At 43.1% G+C, this 24,846-nt stretch overlaps 1 protein-coding gene across 1 annotated transcript; it reads right to left on the reverse strand.

Annotated features, from left to right (window-relative positions):
* Nucleotides 1-4,226: 4,226 nt before the first annotated feature.
* LOC127582490 (proteinase-activated receptor 3-like) lies at nucleotides 4,227-23,903 on the reverse strand. The gene is made up of 2 exons (XM_052037793.1): nucleotides 23,801-23,903; nucleotides 4,227-8,249 (listed from the first exon to the last, which is right to left on the reverse strand). The coding sequence occupies exons 1-2, from the start codon at nucleotides 23,802-23,804 to the stop codon at nucleotides 7,222-7,224; spliced, it is 1,032 nt and encodes a 343-aa protein (XP_051893753.1). The 5' UTR covers nucleotides 23,805-23,903; the 3' UTR covers nucleotides 4,227-7,221.
* Between the last annotated feature and the right edge of the window lie 943 nt (nucleotides 23,904-24,846).

Genomic DNA, 24,846 nt, shown 5'->3' on the forward strand with positions numbered 1-24,846 from the left:
GAACTAGGGGGTCACCATTTAAAATTTAAGACTGAGTCGAGGTGAATTCTTTTCTCTCAGGTTGTGATGAGTCCTCAGAACTCTCTTCTTCAACGGAAGGTGGAAGCACAGTCTTTGGATATCCTTAAGGCAGAGTAGATAAGGAAAGGAGTGAAAGTTTCTCACATGTAGACTGGAATACAGAGTTGAGGTTACAACAGATCGGCCATGACCTTACTAAATAAAGAGCCGGCTCGAGGGCCAAGTGGTTGGCAAGTACAGTATATAACAGTGTAAAGGAGCTCCCAGAAGGCCACTGAACTGTAGCTTCAAAGATTTGAGCACTCAGAGCCTCAGTTACTTTATTTCTACAAATTGTTTGAAACAAAGAAGTTGCAAATGATTTGCATTTTGAGATGATGTGTGATGTGGAGGCAAACCAAGAAGTGATGGTGTTCTGTTATCTGCTGCCCTCGTCCTTCTGGGTGGCGGAAACCCGAGGTTTGGGAGATGTTGCTGAAGCAGCCTTGGTGAGTTACTGCAGCTGCAACATTCTGGAACTCAGCATCCAAGAACCACCACTAGTTCCCTCTGGGTCAGGTTTGACTTCAGCAAATGGAATGTATTTTTTCTCTTTTGTATCAATTCTTCTTTAACAGTAAAAACTTTACTTTTCATTTAAAGTAATTACACTAAACTCAGGGAAATAAGAATTCTTACAGAAATGAAAAAAGGAAAATGCTGGAAACATTCAGCAAGTCAGGCAGCATGTGTACAGAGGCAAACAGAGTTAAAGCTTCAGGTCAATGGTATTTCATCAGAATTGGAAAAGGGCAAGGGAATGGAGGAGCAAATGGAGAGAACAAAGGGAATGTCAGAATAGATAGGATGGAGCCAGAGAATCTGGGAGAATGGAATGGATTCCTTACAGGAAGCAGAGTGGGAGGAGACATAGTGGAGATAGCTGTTGGAGTTGTTGGGGGTTGGATTATAATGGATATTGGTTGCTAACCTGTCCTCTGAGATAGAGAAGTCAAGAAGGAGTCAATATGGGCCACGTAAACGTGAGAGCAGTGTGGAAATTGGCAGCAAGGGTAATCAAATCTTATACCTGAGTGCAGGAAGCAGCACAATATAGGAATTAATATTTTGAGAAGAGAGGTGATGGTAGGAGAATAAGTAGGGTCAAAATAACAACAGTTCCATGTTTCTCACAGAGACAAGGATAGTTCAGGCCCTTGCAAGTTCCCATTGTTACACCTGTATTTGGAGAAAGTGAGTGAAGTTAAAGGAAACGTTGTTCAAGAACAAACTTATTCAGGCAAAGGAAGCTGCTGTGGAAGGCTTGTTGGTCCTCTGCTCAAGCAAGAAGTGAAAGACCCTCATTCCATTTCTGGAGTGGGATAGAGCTGTGGAGGGATTAGACATCCATGGTGGAGATGCACCATTTGGGAGCAGGAAAATGGTAACAGTCAGTGGTGGAGAACATCAGAGGTGTCACAGATGTAAGTGGGATGGACTGGACAAAAAGAGAAAGAACTGAGTCAGGGCAGGAGGAAATAAGCTCTGTGGGGCAAGAGAAGGTGAAACAATGGAGAAACAATGGGTATACTGGGACTGTGCTAGTGGGGAGGAAAGAGAAGCAGGTTGTGCAGGGTTTGCAGACTGTGAGGTAAAGGAGAGAAGATCAGAGGAATGAGATTAGTGACTGTCTGGGAGACAATGGCCAAACCTTCAGCAGTGGGGTTATGGTCCAGAGGGGACTAAGAGCTGACATTCAGCCTCTGTGAGGTGGAGGTCAGTTTGCCAAATGACAACAGTACCTTCCTTGGTTAGTACACGGGGTACTTCAGGTTAGGTCTGAGTGAATAAGGGCAGTGGAAACATTGAGACAGTCGATTTGGCATTGGAAGTTAGCCATGAATAGATCTAGAGAGGGAAATAGGATGGAAGGAGAGGTCCAGCTGGATTGGCAATTCTGGACAGAGGGTCTACAGTCTGGGGTGAAAACTCCTGGCTAAAGGAGTGTGCATGGAAGTGAGGGGTCACCTTCATTAAGGTGAGGATGTAGGGGGGGTGATAATGAGGCCTCTGCTGAGTTATCGTTCAGGATCAGAGTGCTCAAGTCAGGAGGGGTAATGAAAACACAGCAGACCGCAGGGAAAGATGGGGTCAGAGGAAAGAGATTTCCAGCATCTGCAGTTGTTTGCTTATTGAAGCATTTTTACAGACTGCTTTGTATACTGTTTTATGAGAGCTACATAGTTTGCACCTTTTGAACATAAGAATGTAAGAAATAGGAGCAAGAATAAGATAAGATAAGATTTCTTTATTAGTCACATGTACATCGAAACCCACGGTGAAATGCATCTTTTGGGTAGAGTGTTCTGGGGGCAGCCCGCAAGTGTCGCCACGCTTCTGGTGCCAACATAGCATGCCCACAACTTCCTAACCTGTACGTCTTTGGAATGTGGGAGGAAACTGGAGCACCCAGAGGAAACCCACGCAGACACGGGGAACCTACAAACTCCTTACAGACAGCGGCCGGAATTGAACCCGGGTCACTGGCGCTGTAATAGCGTTGTGCTAACCGCTGCACTACCATGCCATTTGACCTTCATACCTGTTTGCTATTTGCCAAGGTAATTGCTGACCTTTTACCTTATTGCCATTTCCCAGCCCCTTCCCCATATTTCTTGATTTCTCTATCATCAGAAATCTGAACCTCTGTTTGGAATGAAATCAGTGACTGAGCCTCTACATGTTAGAAATTTCCAAAGATTCATCACCCACTGAGTGAAGATATTTATCTGCATTTCAGTCCTAAATGGCCAACACCTTATTTTGGGATTGTGACCCCTCATTCTCGACTCCACGGCCAGGAGACATATCTTCCCTGTATCTACCTCGCCGAGCTCTCTAAGGATTTAGTGTTTTGTACCTTTGATCTCTATTGGCTTCAGTTTTACCAAAAGTTATTGGCATCATGCTTGGTCTAACATAAGGGCAGTCACTCACACCTTAGCATTGAAGTCCAGTTCTGTGTGTGTGTCTGGACAAACACTATAGTGAGGTTTGTAGCTAGATGATCATGCAGAGGGCAAAATGAGCCTTGGTCAAACCAGTGTGGTGTGTCAAGGACACCACTGAAGAGCCCATGTTGGAGGGGTGGGGTGGGGTGGGCTGGTTTACAGGACCTTCCAGGCAGTGCTCAGCTGGAAGTGGCTACAACTTGCCAGGGGATTTTGATGAAAAGGATCATTATTGAGCAGCAGAAGACAACTGCCAAACCTTCTGAATGCACTGCACAAGATCGTGGGGGTAGGAGGAGTCCATCTCAAATTATTCTAGTACAGGCTTGTTCCATGATGTCTTCTTCCATGGAAGGAGCATGCATCTACATGATGCCTAAACAAGGCAATTGAATGACTAAACCCAGGCCTTCACTGGCATACAAAGTCTGAACACTGCCTTAATAAGAAGGAGTGCTATCCCCAGCCTTGGCTTTTCAATGTCCCACTCAGCTGCAGCAAAGTCTTCACCAGTGAAGTGGCAACAGGGAAGTGTGACTTGGCTTTGAGAGGGGTAATGGAAAGGTTGCAGAGAGGATGGTGCTCTCCTCCCAATCAATAGCGATTCCACGCCAGATCTGCTCCCTCAGCCAGTAGCTGGCACTCAAACACCCCGATGGCCAGGTCTGTATCTGGAGCAGTTCACAGGTTTCCAAAACCAGGACCAAGAGCAACTCATTAGTCAGACCAAGGATGGGAGCGGCCCCCCCTACCTAAAGCCAGAGGGCTTGCAAGTCATGGAAACAATTGATGGTCATTCAGTGGTAAGATGTTGGATGCCTTACACATTTTATGCAGTTACATCTTGCTTATTTGCGTACTTGTTAAGTCTTTCCAGTGTTGCCCCCTTCTGGCTGCTGGTTGGCAGGTGACTTTGGGAGTTGTCCAGTAATGAACAGGGAGAGCTGAACTGATGGTGACCAACTGGAGTCAATGAAAGAAGTGCTTGGTTGTTTACAGGATTGCTTTGTCTTAGTGCCAGTGGGAGGATCAAAAGTGCCTTTTGCGTGTGGTATTGCATGATCTAAGTGGAACTTTGCACTAATGAGGGCATCCAGGAAGCAGTGTGCACTCACATTGTCCTCAACTCCTTGTCTGCCTCCTCCTCTGAAGAGGGCCTGTGTCTGGAAGAGTTTTTTGAGGAGAAATAAAACTTAAAATATCAACAACAATCACTGAAGCACTTAAAAATTCTCCTTTTATTGAGGCATTGGTTGCTCTGGAATAAATTAATAAAATCATATGTTCAAACTAAAGCCGGCTTCGAGAACATCATTTGTAACCTTGCTGTTTTTATAAGCTTAATAACAACTTTTAAAAGCAGAGGTTTCAGTATGTCTCAATGAAAATAAAACTAAATGGATGAAATGCAGCATTATAGCATTCTGACTGTTAAACTTACTAGTTATCATTAAAAGAGAAACAGCTAATTAAAATTACAAGCAAAGAAGCTTTCCACAAAAAATGATCAATTTTTTAAACTCACAAATAATATCCGGCATCCTGGTTCTGTTTCAGTGTGATTCTGTGTATATGATATATTTTAAATCAAATACCAAAGGAAAAAACGCAAATGGCTGTATTAGTCTACTATCATTCTCTGTTTCTGGCCTACAATATTTGAATATTGATGCAGTTAAATTCTAAAGCAAATTAATCCCATATAACAACAAAACACAAATAACTTCATTGGCTCTGCTGATGCTGCCACATAGAATTTTATGACATTTTACATTTTAGAAATAGGTCAAACAATCCAAAAAGTTTCTGCTGGTGTATTTGTTCCATCCACCTCACTGGATTATCAGCATATTCAAACCAGTTTCCAAGTAATTTTGGTGTCAGTTTCAACTGGTGGATATAGATAGGAAACTGACAAACATAAAAAGGCCTTGAATTTCCCGCTCTTTATTTTTGGTTAAATTCAGGAGTTTTTTGTTGGTGTTTGGCATGATCAAGTATTTTCAGCTGTTAAAAACATTTCACTCTGGTATTTGAGTGAAATTAATTGGAAATTGGTAATAATAACAATTACAGATGAATTTAGTCTTTACCTTAATTATTCATTTGACAATATTTTCATTGTCTTCAGATAAGAAGGGATTGTATTAGCTTCTATAAGTATAAAAAGGAAAAGACTAGCAAGAGCAAGTGAGAGTTAGAGACAGAAGGATTTATAATTGGGAATAAGGAATGGTAGAGGAAATCAGTTATACTTTGCGCCTTTCCTCACAGATGAAGAGGAATAAACTAATACTTTATGCCCATCTTCACAAAAAACCTGCCAGCAACACTAGAGAATCAAGACACAAGAGATTGTAGATGCTGGAATCAGGAGCAACAAGCAATCTGCTGGAGGAATCAGCAGACTGAGCAGCATCTGCGGGGGGAGAGGAATTGTTGACATTAAATTGAGGGTAATATAATGAGAATTTGGGAATTGCTTAACAGATAAAAAGCATAAGAGGAGGAATAAGTGGTCTTTTTCAGGCTGGCAGGCTGGAATCAGTGCTTGGACCCCAGCTATTCACAATCAATATCAACAATTTGGATGAGGGGACCACATGTCATGTTTCCAAGTTTATTGATGATTCCAAATTAGGTGGATTTATGAGTAGGGATGAGGATGTAAAGACACTTCCAGAGGATACAGTCAAGGTAAGTGAGAGGGTGGGGTCATAGTAGGTAGAATTAAGAGGTGAAAAAATGGGGGTTATCTATTTCAGTTAACAAAACAGAAAAGCAAAGTTCTTTTTTTTAAAATGGTGACAATTGGGAACAGTTGATGTTCAAGGAGACCTGGCTGTCATCGTACACGACTAATGTGAAGCTGCAGCAAATGATTAGGAAGACAAACCTTGGCTTTATTACAAGAGGATTTGATTGCAAGTGTAAGGATATCTCACTGCAATTATTCAGGGCCAAGGTGGGATTGCAGCTGGAGAATTGTCTCTTTGTCTAATAAAGGATATACTTGTCATAGAGGGAGCACAACAAAAACTCACCAGACTGCTTCCTGGAAGGATGTCTTTGTTTGTACGGGGAGAGATTGAGTAGATAAACCTATATTCTCCAGAATTTAGAAGAATGAGATCTCAGTGAAACTTTAAAATTCTTACAGGGCTCAACAGGATGGATGCAGAGAGAAATTTTCCCCTGGCTGAGGAATCTTGATATTAGATGAGAGGCGAAGAGAAATTTCTTCATTCACAGGGTGATGAATTTCTGGAATTCCTTATCACAGAGGGCTTTGGAGGTTCAGTCACTGAGTTCATTCAAAACAGAGACTGAATATTAAGGGAATAATGAGAATGAGGCTAGTGCCAGACTCCCTGAAACAGATTACTGTCTTTATTTGATCTTGATGAATGATGGAACACGTTCAAAGGCCCAGATGGCCTTCTCCTACACCTAATTCTTATGTTCTTACTATGAACTTCATTACCCTTCCCATTGGGCATGCTACAGAGAAATGGGATTGGTCAGCAATCTGTGTGAGCATTGTGATAGTCCCAGGTGGCAGTCTTAATGTTAAATGAATGAAGATGTTAATTCTGCATGATTGACATTTATCCCTGACATGGAGTTTTTATTTGTGGGAAGAAATAAAATCAGATTTTCCCAGCTGGCCTTCAGTATGTTTGCTTTTTCAGTTTTTATCCCCCAGATTACACTCCCATAAATTCAATCCCTCATGAATTTGTCACAGGAAATTCCCAGCTGCAAGCTCTTTATTGGACACCAAGGTCCTCTGCTAAAGGTTAGCGATCTACTTAACCTCAGTTTCATAACATCCTGTTCTGATTCTTGCTCAGCTATATGTTTCAGATTGGGAAAACTGAGTTACCCAGATTTTCTTTCCTTAAACAAAGAGAAAGATTATAACTTTTGTATAAATAACTGGCAGAACAACATGGGAAAGTAGGAAACTTCATCCAGGATGTGGTGGTCTGGAACTTACTGCTGAGAGGCTGAGAGAGGCAGAGATTTTCTGCACATTTAACAAGGAACCATATCACTTCAAGACTGCTGTGCCAGATCTGGAATGTGGGATCTGGCTGAATTGCTCTTTGGTTGGGACTGACACAATATGCCAAATTGTTGCCTCATGAGCTGTGGATCTTTGCAATACAATGACTGGGGCCTTATCTTCCTGACCTGAGTCACTCAGCTACTCACTGCATATATTTGTTGAGGAACTTCGGGAGGAAAGCATTCGAGTCAACTCCAATGTAGTGGATGACTGCAAAGTTCGATTCTTGGTTCCAGCTTTACGGAAACAGATTATCGCCTTTACTTTGGTCCTCCATTCATCAGAAATGAAGTAGTAAATAAAAGGGTCAATGCAATTATTAAAACTGCTGAGGGGCAAGAAGAACATGTAATGGATGTGGAGTTCAGGGATCCATTGGTGCAGGAGCAGTATTATATTGTTGGGACTGAAACACACGAGATACATAAACAGAGTTAAAACGGTGACCTTTATAGCCTTTTTATACTCTGTCTTACTAAAGAGTAAAGTTCTGATTACATTACAATAACAAAATACAGTAATTAAGCATGGAATTACAAACCCTAGTACTACCACAGCCTGCCAGTAATAGAAATAAATATGTTCTCTATTCTTTAGATACACATCGTGGCAGGTGATGATATCTAGGCCATTGATATGAAAGGATTGTTGTACAAGGAAGAAAGGGAGGATAAAGAGAACAACCATCACCCAAATTACAGTACAAACAGTAACAGCAAAACCATTGTCTCTGAAGCGTCTGGAGTAAAATGGATGGACCAGAGCAAAGTATCTGTCGATGCTGATGAAGGTGAGGAGCAGGATGGAGCAGTACATGTTCCCATAGAAGAAGGCGGTCATCATCCGACACAGCGCTTCGCCAAAGAGCCAGTTGTTGCCCAGAAGGTGATAGGAAATCTTGAAAGGCAGCATCAAGATCAGGAGGAGGTCTGCTATTGCCAGGTTGATCAGGAAGATGGTGGAAGGTTTCTTGTTTTTTGCAGCCATTATCCAAAGTGCCAGTGTATTGGCTGGGAACCCAATAACAAACACGAGGATGTAAAGGGTAGGACTCATAATTGTGGTGATGGAACTTGTCATTTGATATTTGGCCCATTCAGATAAATCAACTGAATTAGAGTTATTCATTATTTGTCCTGGCAATCCTCCTGCGATTGGTACGGAACCTAAAGATGTGAGGAGATAGTTTTATTCTTTGTTTTTTTTACAGTTTGTTTTCATCATGAGTATGGAGTGAAGCAATTTGGTCCTGCCCAACAAATGAACATTCCTTGGATCAGAGCAGTTTACTATTGTTTCATCGATACTTATTGTCTGAAGTTCTTCAAATAGTAACTATTAAAAGCATGTTAGGACCTGACCCAGCCATGTAGCAGAGTAGGATTATATGCATGTTTGCACTCCCTCTCCTGACTAGCTAATCCAATCAAGTCTAGAGTCACTAAATGGAATCCAAAGATAAAATGACTTTCTATATTTGCATCCTCTATGATTAGTAGTTTTTAAATAGACTGCTGACCTCTGAGTAATAATTAACATCATTACCTGTCAAAAGCAAGGAAGATTGATCTTCAGGCCCTTCCTTAGATTATTCTCTACAATTTAATTACACCCACAATAATTCTATATACATTGGATCAAAAATTTGCAAAGTGATTCACACGTGAAGCACTTTTGAAATGTAACAATATCGTTCAGTGTGCATATCTGCCAGTTAAGTAGTAGGTGTGGGATAACTGATTATTTAATCTGATTGTTATGGGACTTTATATGTTTGGGCTCAATCCTGCAATGTTATCTTTGACAGGTATCTAACCAGAAGAAGAAGACAAGACCTAAGCTACTGCCTCACCATTAAAATGCAGGACGAGTGAGACTGTGTATATTATAAGAGGTCAGTCAACAGTGAGACTGCATTATAGGAATCAAAATAAACTAACACATGCAAAGTAAAACTAGAAAATGCTGAAAACACTCAGCACTGATAAAAGGTCTTCAATGTGATACATTAATTCAATTCCCTTTTTACAGATACTTCCCAACCTGCCAATGTTTCTTGCATTTTCTGTTTTTATCACACTGCAGTCCAACAAAAAATTTAAGTGGCACTGACTTTTAAAAATTATTGAGTAAGAAGCTAGACTGGCCTGATCCATGCCAGAACAACAGTCTTCCAACCCAACAAGCAGCTCAAACATTGGCCAAGCTAAGGACCAGAACACTGCTGGATGGCATAAGAACAACAAAAATGGGAGCAGGTGGAGGCTATTTAGCACCTCAAGCCTACTTCACCATTCAGTTAGGTCACGGCTGATCTTTAGGCTGAGCACCATTCTCCTGTGCTACCCCATATCCCTTGATACCTATTTTCCAATCTCTGCTTTGATCCTAAATAGTTTACCCCTTAATGTGAAACTGTGACCCCGTTCTAGACACTACAGTGGGAGCAGTATTCTCCCCACATCCAGTGTCAAGCCTTCTAGGAATTTTGTCTGTTTCAATGAGGACTCAGTCTTCTAAACTCTAAAGAATAAAGACATTATCTGCTCACTTTCTCCCCATGTTGCACCTGCCGTCCCAAGAACAAATCTGGATAATCTTCATTGTTCTTCCTCTATGGCTATATTGGTTACCTTTTTAATGTAAGGCAAACAAAACTGTATACAATACTCTAGGTGTGGTCTCACCAAGGCCATATGTAATTGTTGTAAGACAGCTTTACTCTTATACCCAAAATGATATGGTGAAGTCCAACGTACTATTTGTCTTCTCAATTGTTTGCAGCACAGATATATTAGCTCTCAGTACCTTGAGTAACCAAAATCCAAATCCAAATCCAAAATCCCTCCGATCATAACATTTCCCAATTTCTCCACTATTTTATAAAATACTCAGCATTTCTATTCTCTTCACTGAAGTGGATAAGCTCACATCTTTCCACATTGTTCCCCACTCACTTAACTTGTCTAAATCCCTTTGAAGCCTCTTTGCATCCTCCGCCCATTCACATTCCCATTTCTTTCTCCAACACAAACTTTAATTTGTCACCATTTAAAAAAGCTACCATCTCTTGGCCTGAAAGTGTATGAGCACAGTTTTTCCCAGTCACTTAAATCTATCCTTTTGTAATTTGCTGGTTTGGTTTGCATAACTCGTTGTATCTTTCAAATTAATGGTGTTTGCAAATTTAGATATACAGCTAGTTTCAGACTGATCCTTGGTTCTAGACATCCCTGCCAACGGAAACATCATTGCATCGACCCTATCAAGTCCCATACGAATTATGTATGTTTTCTCTTGAGAAGGTGGTGGTGCAGTAATGTAGGGCTTAGAGCATAACCAATAGGCTTGCTGGGAGAGTTCAGAGGGAAGCTGAGTTAATCAGATTGCTGCATGTCTGGAGTTGCATGTCGACTGGGCAGGGTAAGGATGGAAGACTTCCTTCCCTGAAGGATGACGGTGATTCAGATAGGTATTTATAAAAATCTGATGGCCACCATGTGGAGCTTGAGGCCTGATAGTCCATAGCTCTTTTTTTTCCCCAAGAAAAAAAGCTAAGGAACTTCCTGATACTAAAGAGGAATGAAATTTTTGGAATTCAGTACCCAAGAAGACTGTGGACATCCTCACTGCGGTGAGGGTATTCAAGATAGAGATCGGTAGCTTTTTGGATCCAAAGGAATCAAGGGATATGGGACTCATGCACAAACACTCTTATTGAATGGCAGAGTAGGCATAACGGCCAAATGGATTACCCTTCTTCTGTTTCTTATGTTCTAATGGACAATAAATGCTGGCCTTGCTAGTGTTGTCCACACCCTGAAAAATGAATCAAAGAACATTTCTCTTCCCGATGCTTTCAATCAGGAATCTACAGCCCACCTGGGATCTGGGAGAAGATTTCAAGGAAGTTGTTAAATCCCTTCGCCATTTAAAGACATTAAGTCGGACTTTCAAACATTTGCAAGCCAGCAGGACCGAGATTATTGGAGCCTGTAGACCATGTTCAGGGAAATGTATGGGTCACTCAATTAGTCGTGAGTCGTGGGAGGACTTGACCTGACTGAAGAGCAAGCTGGAAGTGTGGTGCTTGAATCACCCGCAGCCCAACACTGTTGGATATCTTCAGCCTGAGAAATACAAGGCCTACAGGTAATGTTTACCTCTTTGACTGAAACTTCCTGTTACTAAAGAGTAATGAAATACATAACTCCGCTGATTAAAAGCTTGTAGGTCACTTAGTAATGCAGAAAAATGCTAAAGCAAAAGCAAATGACATACAATGACCAGAACTGACAATATTGTGTTCCATAGATGTAAAAGTGTGTGGAGAGAAATAACAGATCAATGTCAGAAGGTACAGATCTGCAATTATTGATCAGCTGCATGATAATGGCCTAGACCATTTGCCATATCTGTGGGAAAGGGCAGGCTTGGGACTGAGGACTAGTGGTCGGTGCCTTAGTCAAGGCCAGCAAGTTTGAGGTACGTAACCAGCAGGCTGGAGAAGGGGAAGGTTTTGGCCTATAGGTTTAGATGCCCAATCAGGGCCTTGGAGTGAGGGGGCAGAAGGCTAGTGTGTGGAGACAGTAATCAGCTGGCCAAAGACTGGCACTTTGTTGGGGGAGTGTGGTGTTTTAATGTGGTGCTTCTGACTCATTGACATATTTGCCTATGAAGATACCACGGGGGAGGTTAGCAGATCTAGACAACCTGAAAATGCTAGTTATAGTGTTTAGCACGATCCAAATTTTATTTTCAGTTGTACAAGCCTGAACTAAACAGCACTAATTACTTGGCACTGAACTTGTTGAGGTTCCAAAAGAATGTTTACACCAGATTATTTTGCAGGCATAACAGTACAAAATGGAAGAATTCATTTCTTTTTAGCCCAGTGAGAAAAGATTAATACATTCCAAGGAAATTACAAGTCTGGGCAGTTCTATCTATGGAACACTGTGGACAAGTTTGAGCTCTTCCTTCCGAGAAAAAAATAGTTGATGTAATCATACCATAATTGGCAGATAACATTTCAGGCCACCTCACAAGATTTACTATTTATTGTCCAGAACTCATGACAAAAAAATCTATTGCATACTTGTGGGTTGTAAACTGTGAAGTGAGGATATTTAAACTGGACTTGCCATTCTCTGTCCCTATGCTATTAGAAAACTTATTTACATGTCATCAGACACTTCTCCCAGAGCCAATTCAAGGAAGAACTATTGGAGCTACTTAGGTGAATGCTCCAAATAATTCAACAAATATAAGCCTGTAGCTGCAAAAAGCCAACTCATTTTAGTTCATGCAAAAAATTGTTCAGTGAATAGTTTGAAAATGGCAGTGGGAATAAACATTCTCTGTAGTATTCTTGTGTGCTTGTCAAAGATAACAGTATGCATTGACAAAATGGTTACTTAATTAGAAACACAAAAATGATAATGAATGTATGTTTAATTGTATAATGTTTATATAATTAGATAATTGTGTTAGATTATGGGGAGGGTAACTCTGTCTTTAATGGATTTGGTGAAAAACCGAAGCACAGATCAGATCTCTAAACGGTCTGACTGGAGAGGGCTCATTGTGACACTACCCCAGTTGCTGAGGTAGCTCTCATAAGGGTTCCACTCAGGGCACCCTATAAGTGCAGGTGCTGGAAATCCGTGTTGACCTGGGTTTGATCCTCACTTCAGCTGATGTAGAGTTTACAAGTTCTCCTTTTGAACCAAGTGAATTTCCTCCCGGTGAGTCATAGACATGGTCAGAGTCATACAGCATGGAAACAGGCCCTTCAACTCTCCAAGTCCACGTCAACCATCGTACCAATTTACACTAATCCTACATTAAACCCATGTTTTATGTTCTCCACATTTCTATCAACTGCTCCCAAATTCCATCATTCAGTGGCAAATTAACTATCAACCTGCCCCAAGTCTCAAGTAGGTTGTCTCTCTGTGCCTCTTTGTTTGTTAGAAGACCTCTAGCTCACAGCCTGTGAAATTGGCTGCCCATTACTCTGACAAGGCCCTTCCCCATCTGTCGTATTTCCACCATTGCTATCCCAGCCATCCCAGCAGTGGGTGTTCCCATTTCCTCCGACATCCCAAAGATGTGCTGGTTGGTCAGTGTACATTACCCCAAGTGTGGAGGTGACCATGGAATCAGGGGGTAGTTGATGGGCATGTGAGAGAGAATAGGTTACAGGGAAATAAACGGGGGGATGGGACTGATGAGACTGCTCTGAGAGCTGGCAAGGGCTTGATGGGCTGAATTGCCTCATGTGTCATAAAGAAGTATGAAATATAAAATATGAGAAATAAAATCAGAAAATACTTGACACGCTGAGCAGCCAGGCGCCATCTGTGGAAAGATAAACCTACACTGCTAAAACAACTGATATTCTTTACAAATTACCTGTCAAGTTTCCGCTGTTGCAACAATGACTTGCCTCAAAAAAAACTAGGTTAGGTAACCAACTGGAAGAACTCAGTGGGCCAAGCTCCAACAGTGAAGGCAAAGGGATGGTCGATGATTGTGTCAAGACCCTTACGACAGAGTATACTGAGAGAATGGCTGGTATATAGAAATGAGAGGGAAGGGTGAGACAGAGGCGGGTAGGTGATAGATGGAACCAGATATGGGAGGGGTGGTGGGCACATGGAACCAGGTGGGGGAGGGTAATGAGTCTCCGTAATGAGGAGAAGAAAGGAAGGAAAAGGTGAACAGAGACCATGGGTGGATTGGTGGGAGTGGGAAAGGAACACAGGGGCTATGGGTTACCTAAAACTGGAAAATTCAATGTTCATACCATTGGGCTGTAGGCTACCCAAGTGGAATATGAGGTGTCATTCTAGTTTGCATTTGGCCTCACCGTGGCAGTGGAGAAGGCTGAGGACAGGCAGTCAGTGTGGCAATGGGAAGGGGAGTTAAAATAACACGCAACCGGAAGCTCAAGATGTCTGTCGCAGAAAAGAGTGCAAGTGCTCTGCAAAATAGTCACCTAGTCTATGCTTGGTTTCACCAGCGGAGACCACATTGCCAGCACCGAATGCAAAAGACCAGGTTGGAAGAGGTGCATGTGAATCAGCCTCACCTGGGAGGGGTGTTTAGGTCCCTGGATGGTGGTGAAGGAGAAGATAGAACATAGAACATAGAAAAACTATAGCACAATTCAGGCCCTTTGGCCCACGGAGCTTTGCCGAACATGTCCCTACCCTAGAAATTACTGGGCTTACCCATAGCCCTCTATTTTTCTCAGCTCCATGTACCTATTCAACAGTCTCTTAAAGGACCCTATCATATCCGCCTCCACCACCGTTGCCGGCAGCCCATTCCACGCACTCACCACTCTCTGAGTAAAAAACTTACCCCTGACATCTCCTCTATACCTACTCCCCAGCACCTTAAACCTCTTGTGGCCACCATTTCAGCCCTGGGGAAAAGCCTCTGACTATCCACCCGATCAATACCTCTCATCATTTTATACACCTCTATCAGGTCTCCTCTCATCCTCCGTTGCTCCAAGGAGAAAAGGCCGAGTTCGCTCAACCTACTTTCATAAGGCATGCTCCGCATTCCAGGCAGCAAGGATGTAGGGACAAATGTAACACCTCTTATGGTTGCAGGGGAAAGTGCCAAAGGACAGGGAGGGGTGGGTGGGAAGGGAGTCACGGAAAGAGTGGTTCCTGTGTGGAAAGTAGAAAAGAGGAGAGAGGGGAAGATGTGACTGGAGGTAGGATCTCGTTGGAACTGGTGGAAATGGTGAAGGATGATATGCTGAATGTTGAGGTTAATCGGGTGGAAGGTGAGGACCAAGCGAACTCTGTCTTTGTCCTTCCTGGGGATGGAAAGTTGGATGAGAGCAGACATGCGGGAAGCAGAGGAAATGTGTGCAAGGTCTCTATCAAATGCAAAAGAGGGGAAGGCACGTTTCTGACAGGAGAAGGGCGTTTCAGAAGTCCCAAAAGTGGAGGGCCTCATCTTGAGGACAGATGTGGCGGAGACAGAGCAACTGAGAGAAAGGGATGACATCCTTACAAGAGACTGGGTGGGAGGAGGTGTGGTTGAGGTAGCTGTGGGAGTCTGTGGGTTTGGAGTAGATTTTGGTGGATAACTTATCTCCTGGGGTGAAGACAGAGAGATCCAGAAAAGGAAGAGAAGTTTAAGAAATAGATCAGGTGCATTTAAGGACAGGGCGCCAGTTGCTGGCAATGTGATGAAATTAACAAGTTCTGCACAAGTGCAGGAAGCCACACCAATGCAGTCATCAATGCAGCAGAGAAAGAGTTGGGGGAAGGGTGCCAGAGTAGGTTTGGAACCAGCAAAAAGACAGGGATAGCTGTGGGCCATGCAAGTGCCCATGGCTACACCTTTGAATTGTAGAAGCTGGAGTAAAAGTTGTTGAGGGTAAGAACAAATTCTATCAGGCAGATGGGAGTGAGAGTGGAAGGGAACTGGTTGGGTCTTTGTTCCAGAAAGAAGCGGAAGACCCGAAGATCTTCGTGATGGGGGGTGGAGGTGTACAAAGACTGGATGTTAATGTTAAAGATGAGGTGGTTAGAACCAGGGAACTGGGTTATTGAAACAGTGGAGGGCATCAGAAGTGTCCTGTGTGGATGTGGAAAAGGACTGGACAAGAGGAGACAACATAGAGTCAAGTTATGAAGAGGTAAGTTCAGTGGGGCAGGAGCAGGCAGAAACAATGGGTCTACCAGGGCAGTCCCATTTGTGGATTTTAGGTATGAGTTAGAAGCAGGCAGTGTGCAGCTGGGGCACGATCAGGTTGGAAGCTGCAGAGGGGAGACCTGATGTGATGAGATCTGTAATGGTCCAGGAGATTGTGGCCTGGTGTTTGTTCATGGGGTCATGCTGCGGGGGGAGGCATGAGGAAGTGTCCAAGAGCTGCTGTCTAGCCAGAGGTCAGTGCACCGGACCACGACGGCACTGCCCTTGTCTGCAGGTTCGATGACAAGTTCAGGATGGGTCTACAGTGAGTGGAGAGCTGCACATTCGTAGTGGGTGAGGTTGGAGGGGGTGAGGAGAGTGGAGAATTCAAGGTGGTCAATGTTGCATCGGCAATTGGAAATAAAAATGTCAAGGGAGGACAAAAGGCTTGGGTGGGGTGGGGGGCAGAGTCCAGGTGAAAGGCAAGTGCCGGAGATGAGAGAAAGGATTATCATAAGGATTCCTTGCTGAAGCAATAGGAATAGAGGCAGAGGAAGAAGAGCTCAGCGTTGTGTTGGGCTCGGAGTTCATTGCGGTGTGGATGCAAGGGGACAAAGGTGAGGCCTCTGCTGAGGACAGACAGCTCAGCGTCTGAGAGGGGGAGGTCAGGGGGGAAGGTGAAGACACAGCAGAGGTTGGAGCTGGGGTGAGGTGTGGGGTCAGAGGAGGGTAATGGGAGAGAGGGTTCAGGGGGTAACAATGGAGGCGAGGAAGATCAGACAAGAGAGGGGAGGGAGAAGAGTCCAGTGTGGTTTTGAGGCTGGGTGTCCATCAGGGGAAGGGTGGTGGGAACGATGGGGGGAGAGTGAAGGAGATCTCGTGGAGAGTTGGAGGCCAGGAGCTGGCCGAGAAAGCGAGGGTCCCCTGTGAAGTGTCGGGCTTGTGCTCTGTATCTCTCTCTTTTCCACCTGATCACAGAACTGTTATGGAACAGAGGAGATCATTGGCCCATTGCATCTTGACTGGCTCCTGGTAAAGCAGCCCTCTCAGTCCCATTTGCCCATTCTTTCTCCATGGATCTGCACGTTATTCCCCCTAGAGTTCCTGTCTGATTGCCTCTTGAAGAGGCAGACTGAGTCGTTCCACCAGCCCTGCAGGCAAAGAACTTCAGATGACAGCTACTCTGTTTAAAAAAAATGATTTCCTCACAATCACCTTCATTTAAAGCCTTGAAATTCATCCCGTTGATAGTGCCTTGTGCTATATAAGGGCATACAAAACCCAAGCAAGTGTTAACCATTCAGTCACTTGTGTTTGCTTCACCATTCAATACGCTAAATCTGATCTTTTACTTCAGCACCATTTTGTTGCTCTAACCAATATCCCTTGGATCCCTCAATAACTAAAAATCTATCAGTCTTTGTCTTGAAAATATTCAGTGACTGAGCGCTCATTGCTCTCTTGAGCAGAGAATTCCAAAGCTAAACTACCCTCTGGGTGAAGAAATTTCTTCTCACCTCTGATCACTTATTTTGAGACAGTGACCCCGGATTCTAGATACTCAAGCCAGGGGAATTAACTGTCCCATTAGGACTTATTAGAATTTTCTATATTTCAATGAGATCGCCTCTCATGTTTCTAAACTCAAGAGCATTGACACAGGCCCAGTCTGTTTGGTCTCTTATAGGATAATTCCAGGAATCAATCTATTGAACCTTTGCCACACTCTCTCAAATCACATATATATCCTGTCTCAGGTAGGGAGACCAGACCTGTACACAATACTCCAGTTGTGAATTCACCAGGACTCGCTATAACTGGAGTAAGATGTCTTTACTAATGTACTCAAATTATCATGTAATGAAGGCCTACATATTGTTTGCCTTTCCAAATTGCTTTCTGTATGTTAGCTTTGGTGACTTGTGTACAAGGACACCCAAGTACCTCTGAACACCAATACATGTGCACATATTCAATCTACCATGTCCTCACCCATTTCACTTGACCGGTCTATGTCACCCTGAAGCATTCTCCGCACAACCGCTAGGTCCGCTGTCCTCAATTTGTTCTGGAAGATTTTTTGTGTCTTCCTCCATGAAGACATATGCAAAATATTTGTTTTCTGTTATTTTCTTATTTCTTAAAATAACTTCTCCTTCTAAGTTGTAGGTGACCAAGTTATTTTTCTGTTAATCTTTTCCTCTTTACATACTGTATCTATAGAAGTTTTCAGCATCTGCTTTTTGTGTTTCTCACTAGATTACTCTCTTACTCTACTTTCCCTGACCTTATAGATTTCCAGGTCCTCCTCTGCTGAATTCCGAAATTTTCCCAGTCCTCAGATCTAAGTCAGTTCTCAGCCCTCTTTGGCGAACATATAATCCTTTCGCCTAATCTCATACTATTTTTAACTCCCATAGTTAGGCTTTTTCCAGCTCAGTTTTTGTACCTTAAAGGGACATACATTTACAGGCTGCTCCCCAGCACCGAACAGGTTCTGTTTTTACAGATGCCTTTAAATCGATTTTATCCATGAGTTGGAAAACACACAAAAATCACTTGATTATGGTAAGTATACCTTCACAGTATTGTAATAAATGGCATCAAAAGCACATAAGGCTGATGAGAAAGAAGAATTACTAAAAGTGGAGAGAGAGAAGAAACTAGTTCTGCTGTTCATAGGAACAAACATATGTACATACATAGGACATTTGAATTTAATATATTATGGGAGCTCATTCATATGTATGGGTGTCCATAAATCAGGCATTTGTAACCCGGTGATGGCCTGTATTGTAAACAATGTATGAATTTTTTTAACTGTTGGCCATCGTTTGTGATACATGTTAATATAGTTTCCCAACCTGCCTTAGTTTATGCCTTATAATCTTTATAGTTGCTTTATTAGCTTTACAGTATAGTGGTGGCTGTATTTTATAATCTGCTCTTAAAATTCAGTTGTGTTGACTTCAATAAAACCAAACTCCAGTTGCAAGGTACAAAGCAGAGCGACTACAATATGGTACTTAAGCACTGCTCATTGAAATTCCATATCTCTTAATCTTCTCCAGCGATCTCCTGTCCGTTATCTTTTCAAAACTGATATTGACAGTATTGGAATAAGGCCTTCAGACCTGTGGGATCATAGTTCCTTTGTACAACAGTGTGAAACAGGCAATAATGATTCAACAGTAGGCTTGATCCACCCTGATTGTGTCAACAACAGCGGTGTCATCAGCAAATTTGTAGATAGCCACACAGTTATAGCTATAAAGAGAATAGAGAGAAAAAATACAGTCCGAGGGAATGTTAAGATTTATCAAGTCGGTTCAAAAACCTGATGGCAGTGGGGAAGAAGCTGTTGTTCAACCTTGAGGGGTGGGTCTTCAGGCTCCTGTACTTCCTGCCTGATGGCAGCATCGAGAAGAGGGCATGGCCCAAATGGTGGGGGTCCCTGGTGATGGATGAGACATCTCCTGAGACATCTCCTCTTGTAGATGTTCTTGACGGTGGGGAGACTTGTACCTGTGAGCCCACCACTCTGTAACCTCTTGCATTCCTGTGCATTGGAGTTTCCATACTGGTACATGATATAACCAGTCAGAATCCTTTCCACTGTACATGAAGTTTGTCAGAGTCTTCAATGACATGCCGAATCCCCTGAGAAAGTAGAGATGCTGGCGTGCCTTCTTTGTGGTGGGTCCAGGATAGGTCCTCTGAGATGCTGACACCCAGGAACTTGAAGCTGCTCACCCTTTCCCCTGCAGACTGGTGCACGTTCGCTTGACTTCCCCTTCCTAAAGTCTACAATCAGTTCCTTGGTCTTGCTGACGTTGAGTGCAAGGTTGTTGTTACGACACCACTCAACCAGCTGACCTATCTCACTCCTGTACAGCTCCTCATCACCATCCACGATTCTGCCAACAACAGTGGTTTCATTGCTGAATTTGTAGATGGCGTTGGAGTTATGCTTAGTCACACAGTCATAGGTGTAGAGAGAGTAGAGCAGTGGGCTCTGGGCGCAGCCCTTAGGTGCGCCTGGGTTGATGGTCAGTGTGGAGGAGATGATGTTCCCAATCTGCACTGATTGTGGTGTTCCAATGAGGAAGTCGAGGATCCAGTTACAGAGGGAGATACAGAGGCCCAGGTCTTGGAGCTTGATGATAAGTTTTGTGGGGTAATTGGTGTTGAACGCTGAGCAGTAGTCAATGAACAACAGCCTGACTTTTGTGTTCCGGTTGTCCAGGTGGTCCAGAGTGGAGTGGAGAGCTAGCGAGACAGTATCTGCTGTAGACCTATTCTGGTGATAGGTGAATTGAAGCAGGTCCAGGTCCTTACTGAGATAGAAATTGATTCAAGCCATAAACAACCTCTCAAAGCACCTCATTACAGTGGTGTAAGCGCTTCTGGATGGTAGTCATTGAGGCAGAGCATCCTGCTCTTCTCGGGCACTGGTACAATCAATGCCATCTTGAAGCAGGTAGGAACCTTAGACTGCAGAAGCGAGAGGTTGAAGATGTCCCTGAACACTCCAGCCAGTTGGTCAGCACAGGCTTTTAGCACTCAACCAAGTACGCCGTCAGTGCTTAATTCCTCTCGAGGGTTCACTCACCTGAAGGCTGTTCTGACGTCATCCTCCAAGACTGAGACCTTAGGGTTGTTGAGTGCTGTGGGGATTTGCTCAGGTATGTCATTATTCTCCCTCTCAAAATGTTTATAAAAGGCATGAAACTCATCAATGAGTCATTGCAGTTTATGCTATTCTATTTAACCTTGTAGGAGATGATGGCGTGCAAGCCCTGCCACAGCTGTTGAGCGTCCATTTGTGTCTCCAGCTTTGTCCCAAATTGCCCCTTCGGTCTCGTGATAGCCTTCCAGAGATCCTATCTGGACCGTGTAGGTCTCTGGATCGCCAGTCCTGAACACAACAGATGTAGCCCTCAGCAGGCTGCGAACCTACTGGTTCATCCAGATAATCTGGTTTGGAAAGAGTCAATATATTTTTGTGGGCACACACTTGTCCGCACAGGACTTGATGAAGTCAGTGATGACTGCGGCATGTTCATTCAGATCCCCAAGTATGGTCCAGTCCACTGATTCAATCCTATCCTGTACCCGATTCTCTGCCTCCCTTGACCACACCTTTGTGGTCCTCTCCACCAGTGCCGCACTCTTCAGTCTCTGCCTGTATGCAGGAAGTAGAAGCATTGCCAGGTGGTCAGATTTCCCAAAATGTGGGCGCGGGATGGTGCAGTAGGCGCACTTGCTGGTGAGGTAACAGTGGTCGAGTGTGTTGTCTCCTCTGGTGTTACAGGTGACATGCTGGTAGTAGTTTGGCCAAGCCTTCAAGCTAACCTGGTTGAAGTCCCCCACAATGATGGGGAAGGGATCAGGGCGTGCCGGTTCTTGCCTGTTAATCAGTGCGCTCAATTCCTCCAGTGCTAGCTTAACATCTGCCCGAGGTGGGATCTCCCTCGGCAGACAGTACGAACAACCTTGACCATCAGATGTTCCCGGTTGGGGGAGTAGGACTGAGACAGAAACACCATGTCCAAGCACCACAATGAGTTAATCAAGAAGCAAACACTGCTGCCTCTGCCTTAATCAGACGCCACCATCTGATCCGTGTAGTGGGTGCTGAAACACTCGGCTGGAGTGCAGTGTCTGGAGCTCTTGTGTCTCTGTTCTTACCTTGTGACCTTGCACCTGATTGTCTACCTGCACTGCACTTTCTCTGTAGCTGTGACACTTTGTACTGTTATTGTTTTTACCTGTACTACATCAATGCACTCTGTACTAACTCAGTGTAACTGCACTGTGTAATGAATTGACCTGTACGATCGGTATGCAAGACAAGTTTTTCACTGTACCTTGGTACAACTGACAAGAATAAACCAATACCAATACTGAGAGATGGCTCCACAAAATGAAAAATAGTGTTTTCTGTGGCATGGAAGGTGTTCCACAGTCCCTCCTGTTTGACAGAAGCCATTAGAGAGGTCAGAAAGGGCTACGTATAGTGGATGGTGCTGCTCCCTGCAACTAAGAGAGTTATAAAGTAGGAAGATGGAGACATTGATAAGGGGGTGATGGAGAAATTTTAGAAATTATTGCTTAGTCCATATTTGTGGCTTTTCTTGACTGAACAAAAGATTATCACCTGGAAAGCAAAGTTCCACAAATGCTGGAAATCTGAAAACAAAACAGAAAATGCTGGAGATACTCAGTGGGTCAAGCTGCATTGGTGGAGAGAGAAATAAAATTCCGATGTAAATCGTTAACTCCCAGTCATGCTGAGCTTTCTATTCTCATTTCAGACTGTCGCCTCAGGTTAAAGAGTCAGTGAAAATAGATCCTTCACTGTAAAACTGTCACTAAGAGAGGGAGATTAGGAGAGAAATAGTTCTGTAAAGTTACTCAACATCGGACAGCATTGACCTGAAGCAGCTGTGAATCCGTGCTCCTGAATGCTGAGCAACACAGAGATGGTAATCAGCAGCATGTTTTCTCGTGTTTAACCCAATGCCTGTACAAATATCATACTTTTTTTGTTTCCTTTAAAATCTAAAAATCTATTGACCTCTGCTTTAAATATACGCAATGACTGATCCTCGACGGCCCAGTTGGGTAGAGAATTCCAAAGATTCTTAACCTTCTGGTTGAAGAAATTTCTTCTGATTTCAGTCATGAATCACCAGCCCCTTATTTTGAGACTGTGACTCTAGATCTAGATGCACAAGCTGAGGGAGTCATCACCCCTGTATCAAACCTGTTAAACCCCGGAACAACTTTTGATGTTTCAGTGAGATCGCTTCTCATTCTGTCAAACTCTAACAAGTAAAGACCCAGTAAGCTTCATCTATTTTTAAAGCACAATCCTTCTCCATCCCAAGAATCAGTCTGGTGAACCTTAACTGCACTCCCTCTAAAGCAAACATACCCTTCCTCAGGTAACGAGACCTTACCTGTAAATAATATTCTCACCAGGCTTTACATAATTGCTGGCCAGAAGGAAAACCTACCCTGCCTAATCCCATCTTCCAACATTAGGTCTGACCCTCTGGGTCATAACTGCAAGCACACACCCAAGTATTTTTTAAATGTGATGAGAGTTTCTGCTTCCACCACCCTCTCTGTCAGTGAATTCCAGACCCCACCAACCTCTGGATAAAAAATAACTTCCTCATCTCCCCCCTACTTCTTCTACCAGCTACTTTAAATCTGTCCTCCTGTCTTTTAATCCCTATGCCAGGAGAAATAAATTCTTCCTATTTAGTGGTTCTAGAACCTTCATAGCTTTATACACAAGAATGAAGTCTCGCCCAGCACCTATGTTCCAAAGAAAATAATCTTGATCTATCCAGTCTTACATCTACAATTTACAATCCTAGCAATAAATCCGTCAATCTTTCTACTCTCCCCCAGTGCAATCGCATCTTTCCCCGTTGTAATGTGGCGATGGAACTGTAATCCATACTCAAGCTGCGGTCAAACTAATGCATATTTTGCTAAAATAAGAAAACGTTTCAACCACTTTATTGATTTCCCACTTATTTTATATCCCCTTGCTTGTTGCACTCTCCCAAACACATTGTCTTGCACACCTTTGGATTTAAACATCATTTGCCACTTTCCTGATCTATCGACCAGACCATCTCTGCCTACCCATTGGACTTTTCCCTTCTTTGCTTCAGATTTTCAGTACCTTCAGTTTTTGTTTACTTTCAAATGGAATGATTACCTTTCATCTATTGTACTGTACATTTACAGGAAATTTATCCTACTTATTAATTAATGGGTTAACAACTTGGCAATTAATCGTTCCCTTTTTTCCTGTACCTCCTCCATAAATTATAAATCCATAAATGGAAATAAATGCACTGAGACATGTTTAAACTGCAAGGTACTATTCAGATAATCTTCCCCTGTGCTAGGTGTAAAGTGAATCTTATCAGAATTAAGATATACAAAGTTTACATTCACAGAATTAGTTCACCCTTAGTGAAGTGTATTTTAAACATTCCCAGATACAAAGCCAAGTGTCACTTACTCATGTTGCAGAATGGAGTGAGCAATGTCTAAATCCACACTAGTCTTCCAAATGATTGTCTCAAACAAAATGATTCTCAGGGAGAAAGCTTGCACAGGCAGCTTTCAAGCTTTACTAAATTCAGGGTGTTACCAGGAATAAGGGAGGAGCTATGATCTGTCAGAGCTACAATATGAATAAGGTCCTATCACTTTGCATGTGAACAGGAATAATATTCAGCTTTGCTGCGCCAAGTGCAGACTGACTAAAAGTTACTGATTTACAAGATACATCTCCCTCAATTTAGCAGTAGCAAATGTCAAAATAATCCATATTCAATTTCCAAACATTTAACTTTGACTACAGGTAAAACTAATAATATCAGAAATTACCTCATATTCTGACTGAAAACTCTTTTCATTAATTTTTCAGAATATGGGCAGTATTCATTGCCCATCTCTACTCCCCCATGAGAAGGCAGTGGTGAGCCACTTTCTTGAACCATTGGAAGCCCTCTGATGAAGATTATCCTGCAGTGCCAGGGAGCGAGTTACAGCATTTAGATCCAGCAACGATGATATATTTCCGAGTCAGAATGATGTGCAGCTTGGCGGACAAATACCTTGCACCTGCCCTCTCGCCTTCCTGGTGGTAGAGGTCATGGCTTTGCAGTTCACACTACATTTGCACTTTACTTCATTGACTCAGTGCTTTCCTCCTCCAGACAGCAGGCCATAATTCGGAAAGCAATTGATCTAATAATAGAAAAGGCTGGAAAGGTGGCACAGTGGTTCAGCTCCAATGACCCAGGTTCAATCCTGACCTCTGGTGCAGTCTGTGTGGAGTTCGCTCATTCTCCCTCTAACTGTGTGGGTGTCCCTCAGGTGCTCCTGTTCCTTTCCACCTCAAGGTAAGAGACAGAGATAGGGTAGATAGTCAGAATATTTTTCCCATGGTAGGGGTATCAAAAACAAGAGGGCATAGTTTTAAGGTGAAAGGAAGGTTTTAAAGGGGAGTTGAGGGAAAATTTTTACGCAGCGGATGGTTGATACCTGGAACTAATAAAG

Source organism: Pristis pectinata, chromosome 24 (assembly GCF_009764475.1).
Source record: "Pristis pectinata isolate sPriPec2 chromosome 24, sPriPec2.1.pri, whole genome shotgun sequence".
Lineage (NCBI taxonomy): Eukaryota > Metazoa > Chordata > Chondrichthyes > Rhinopristiformes > Pristidae > Pristis > Pristis pectinata.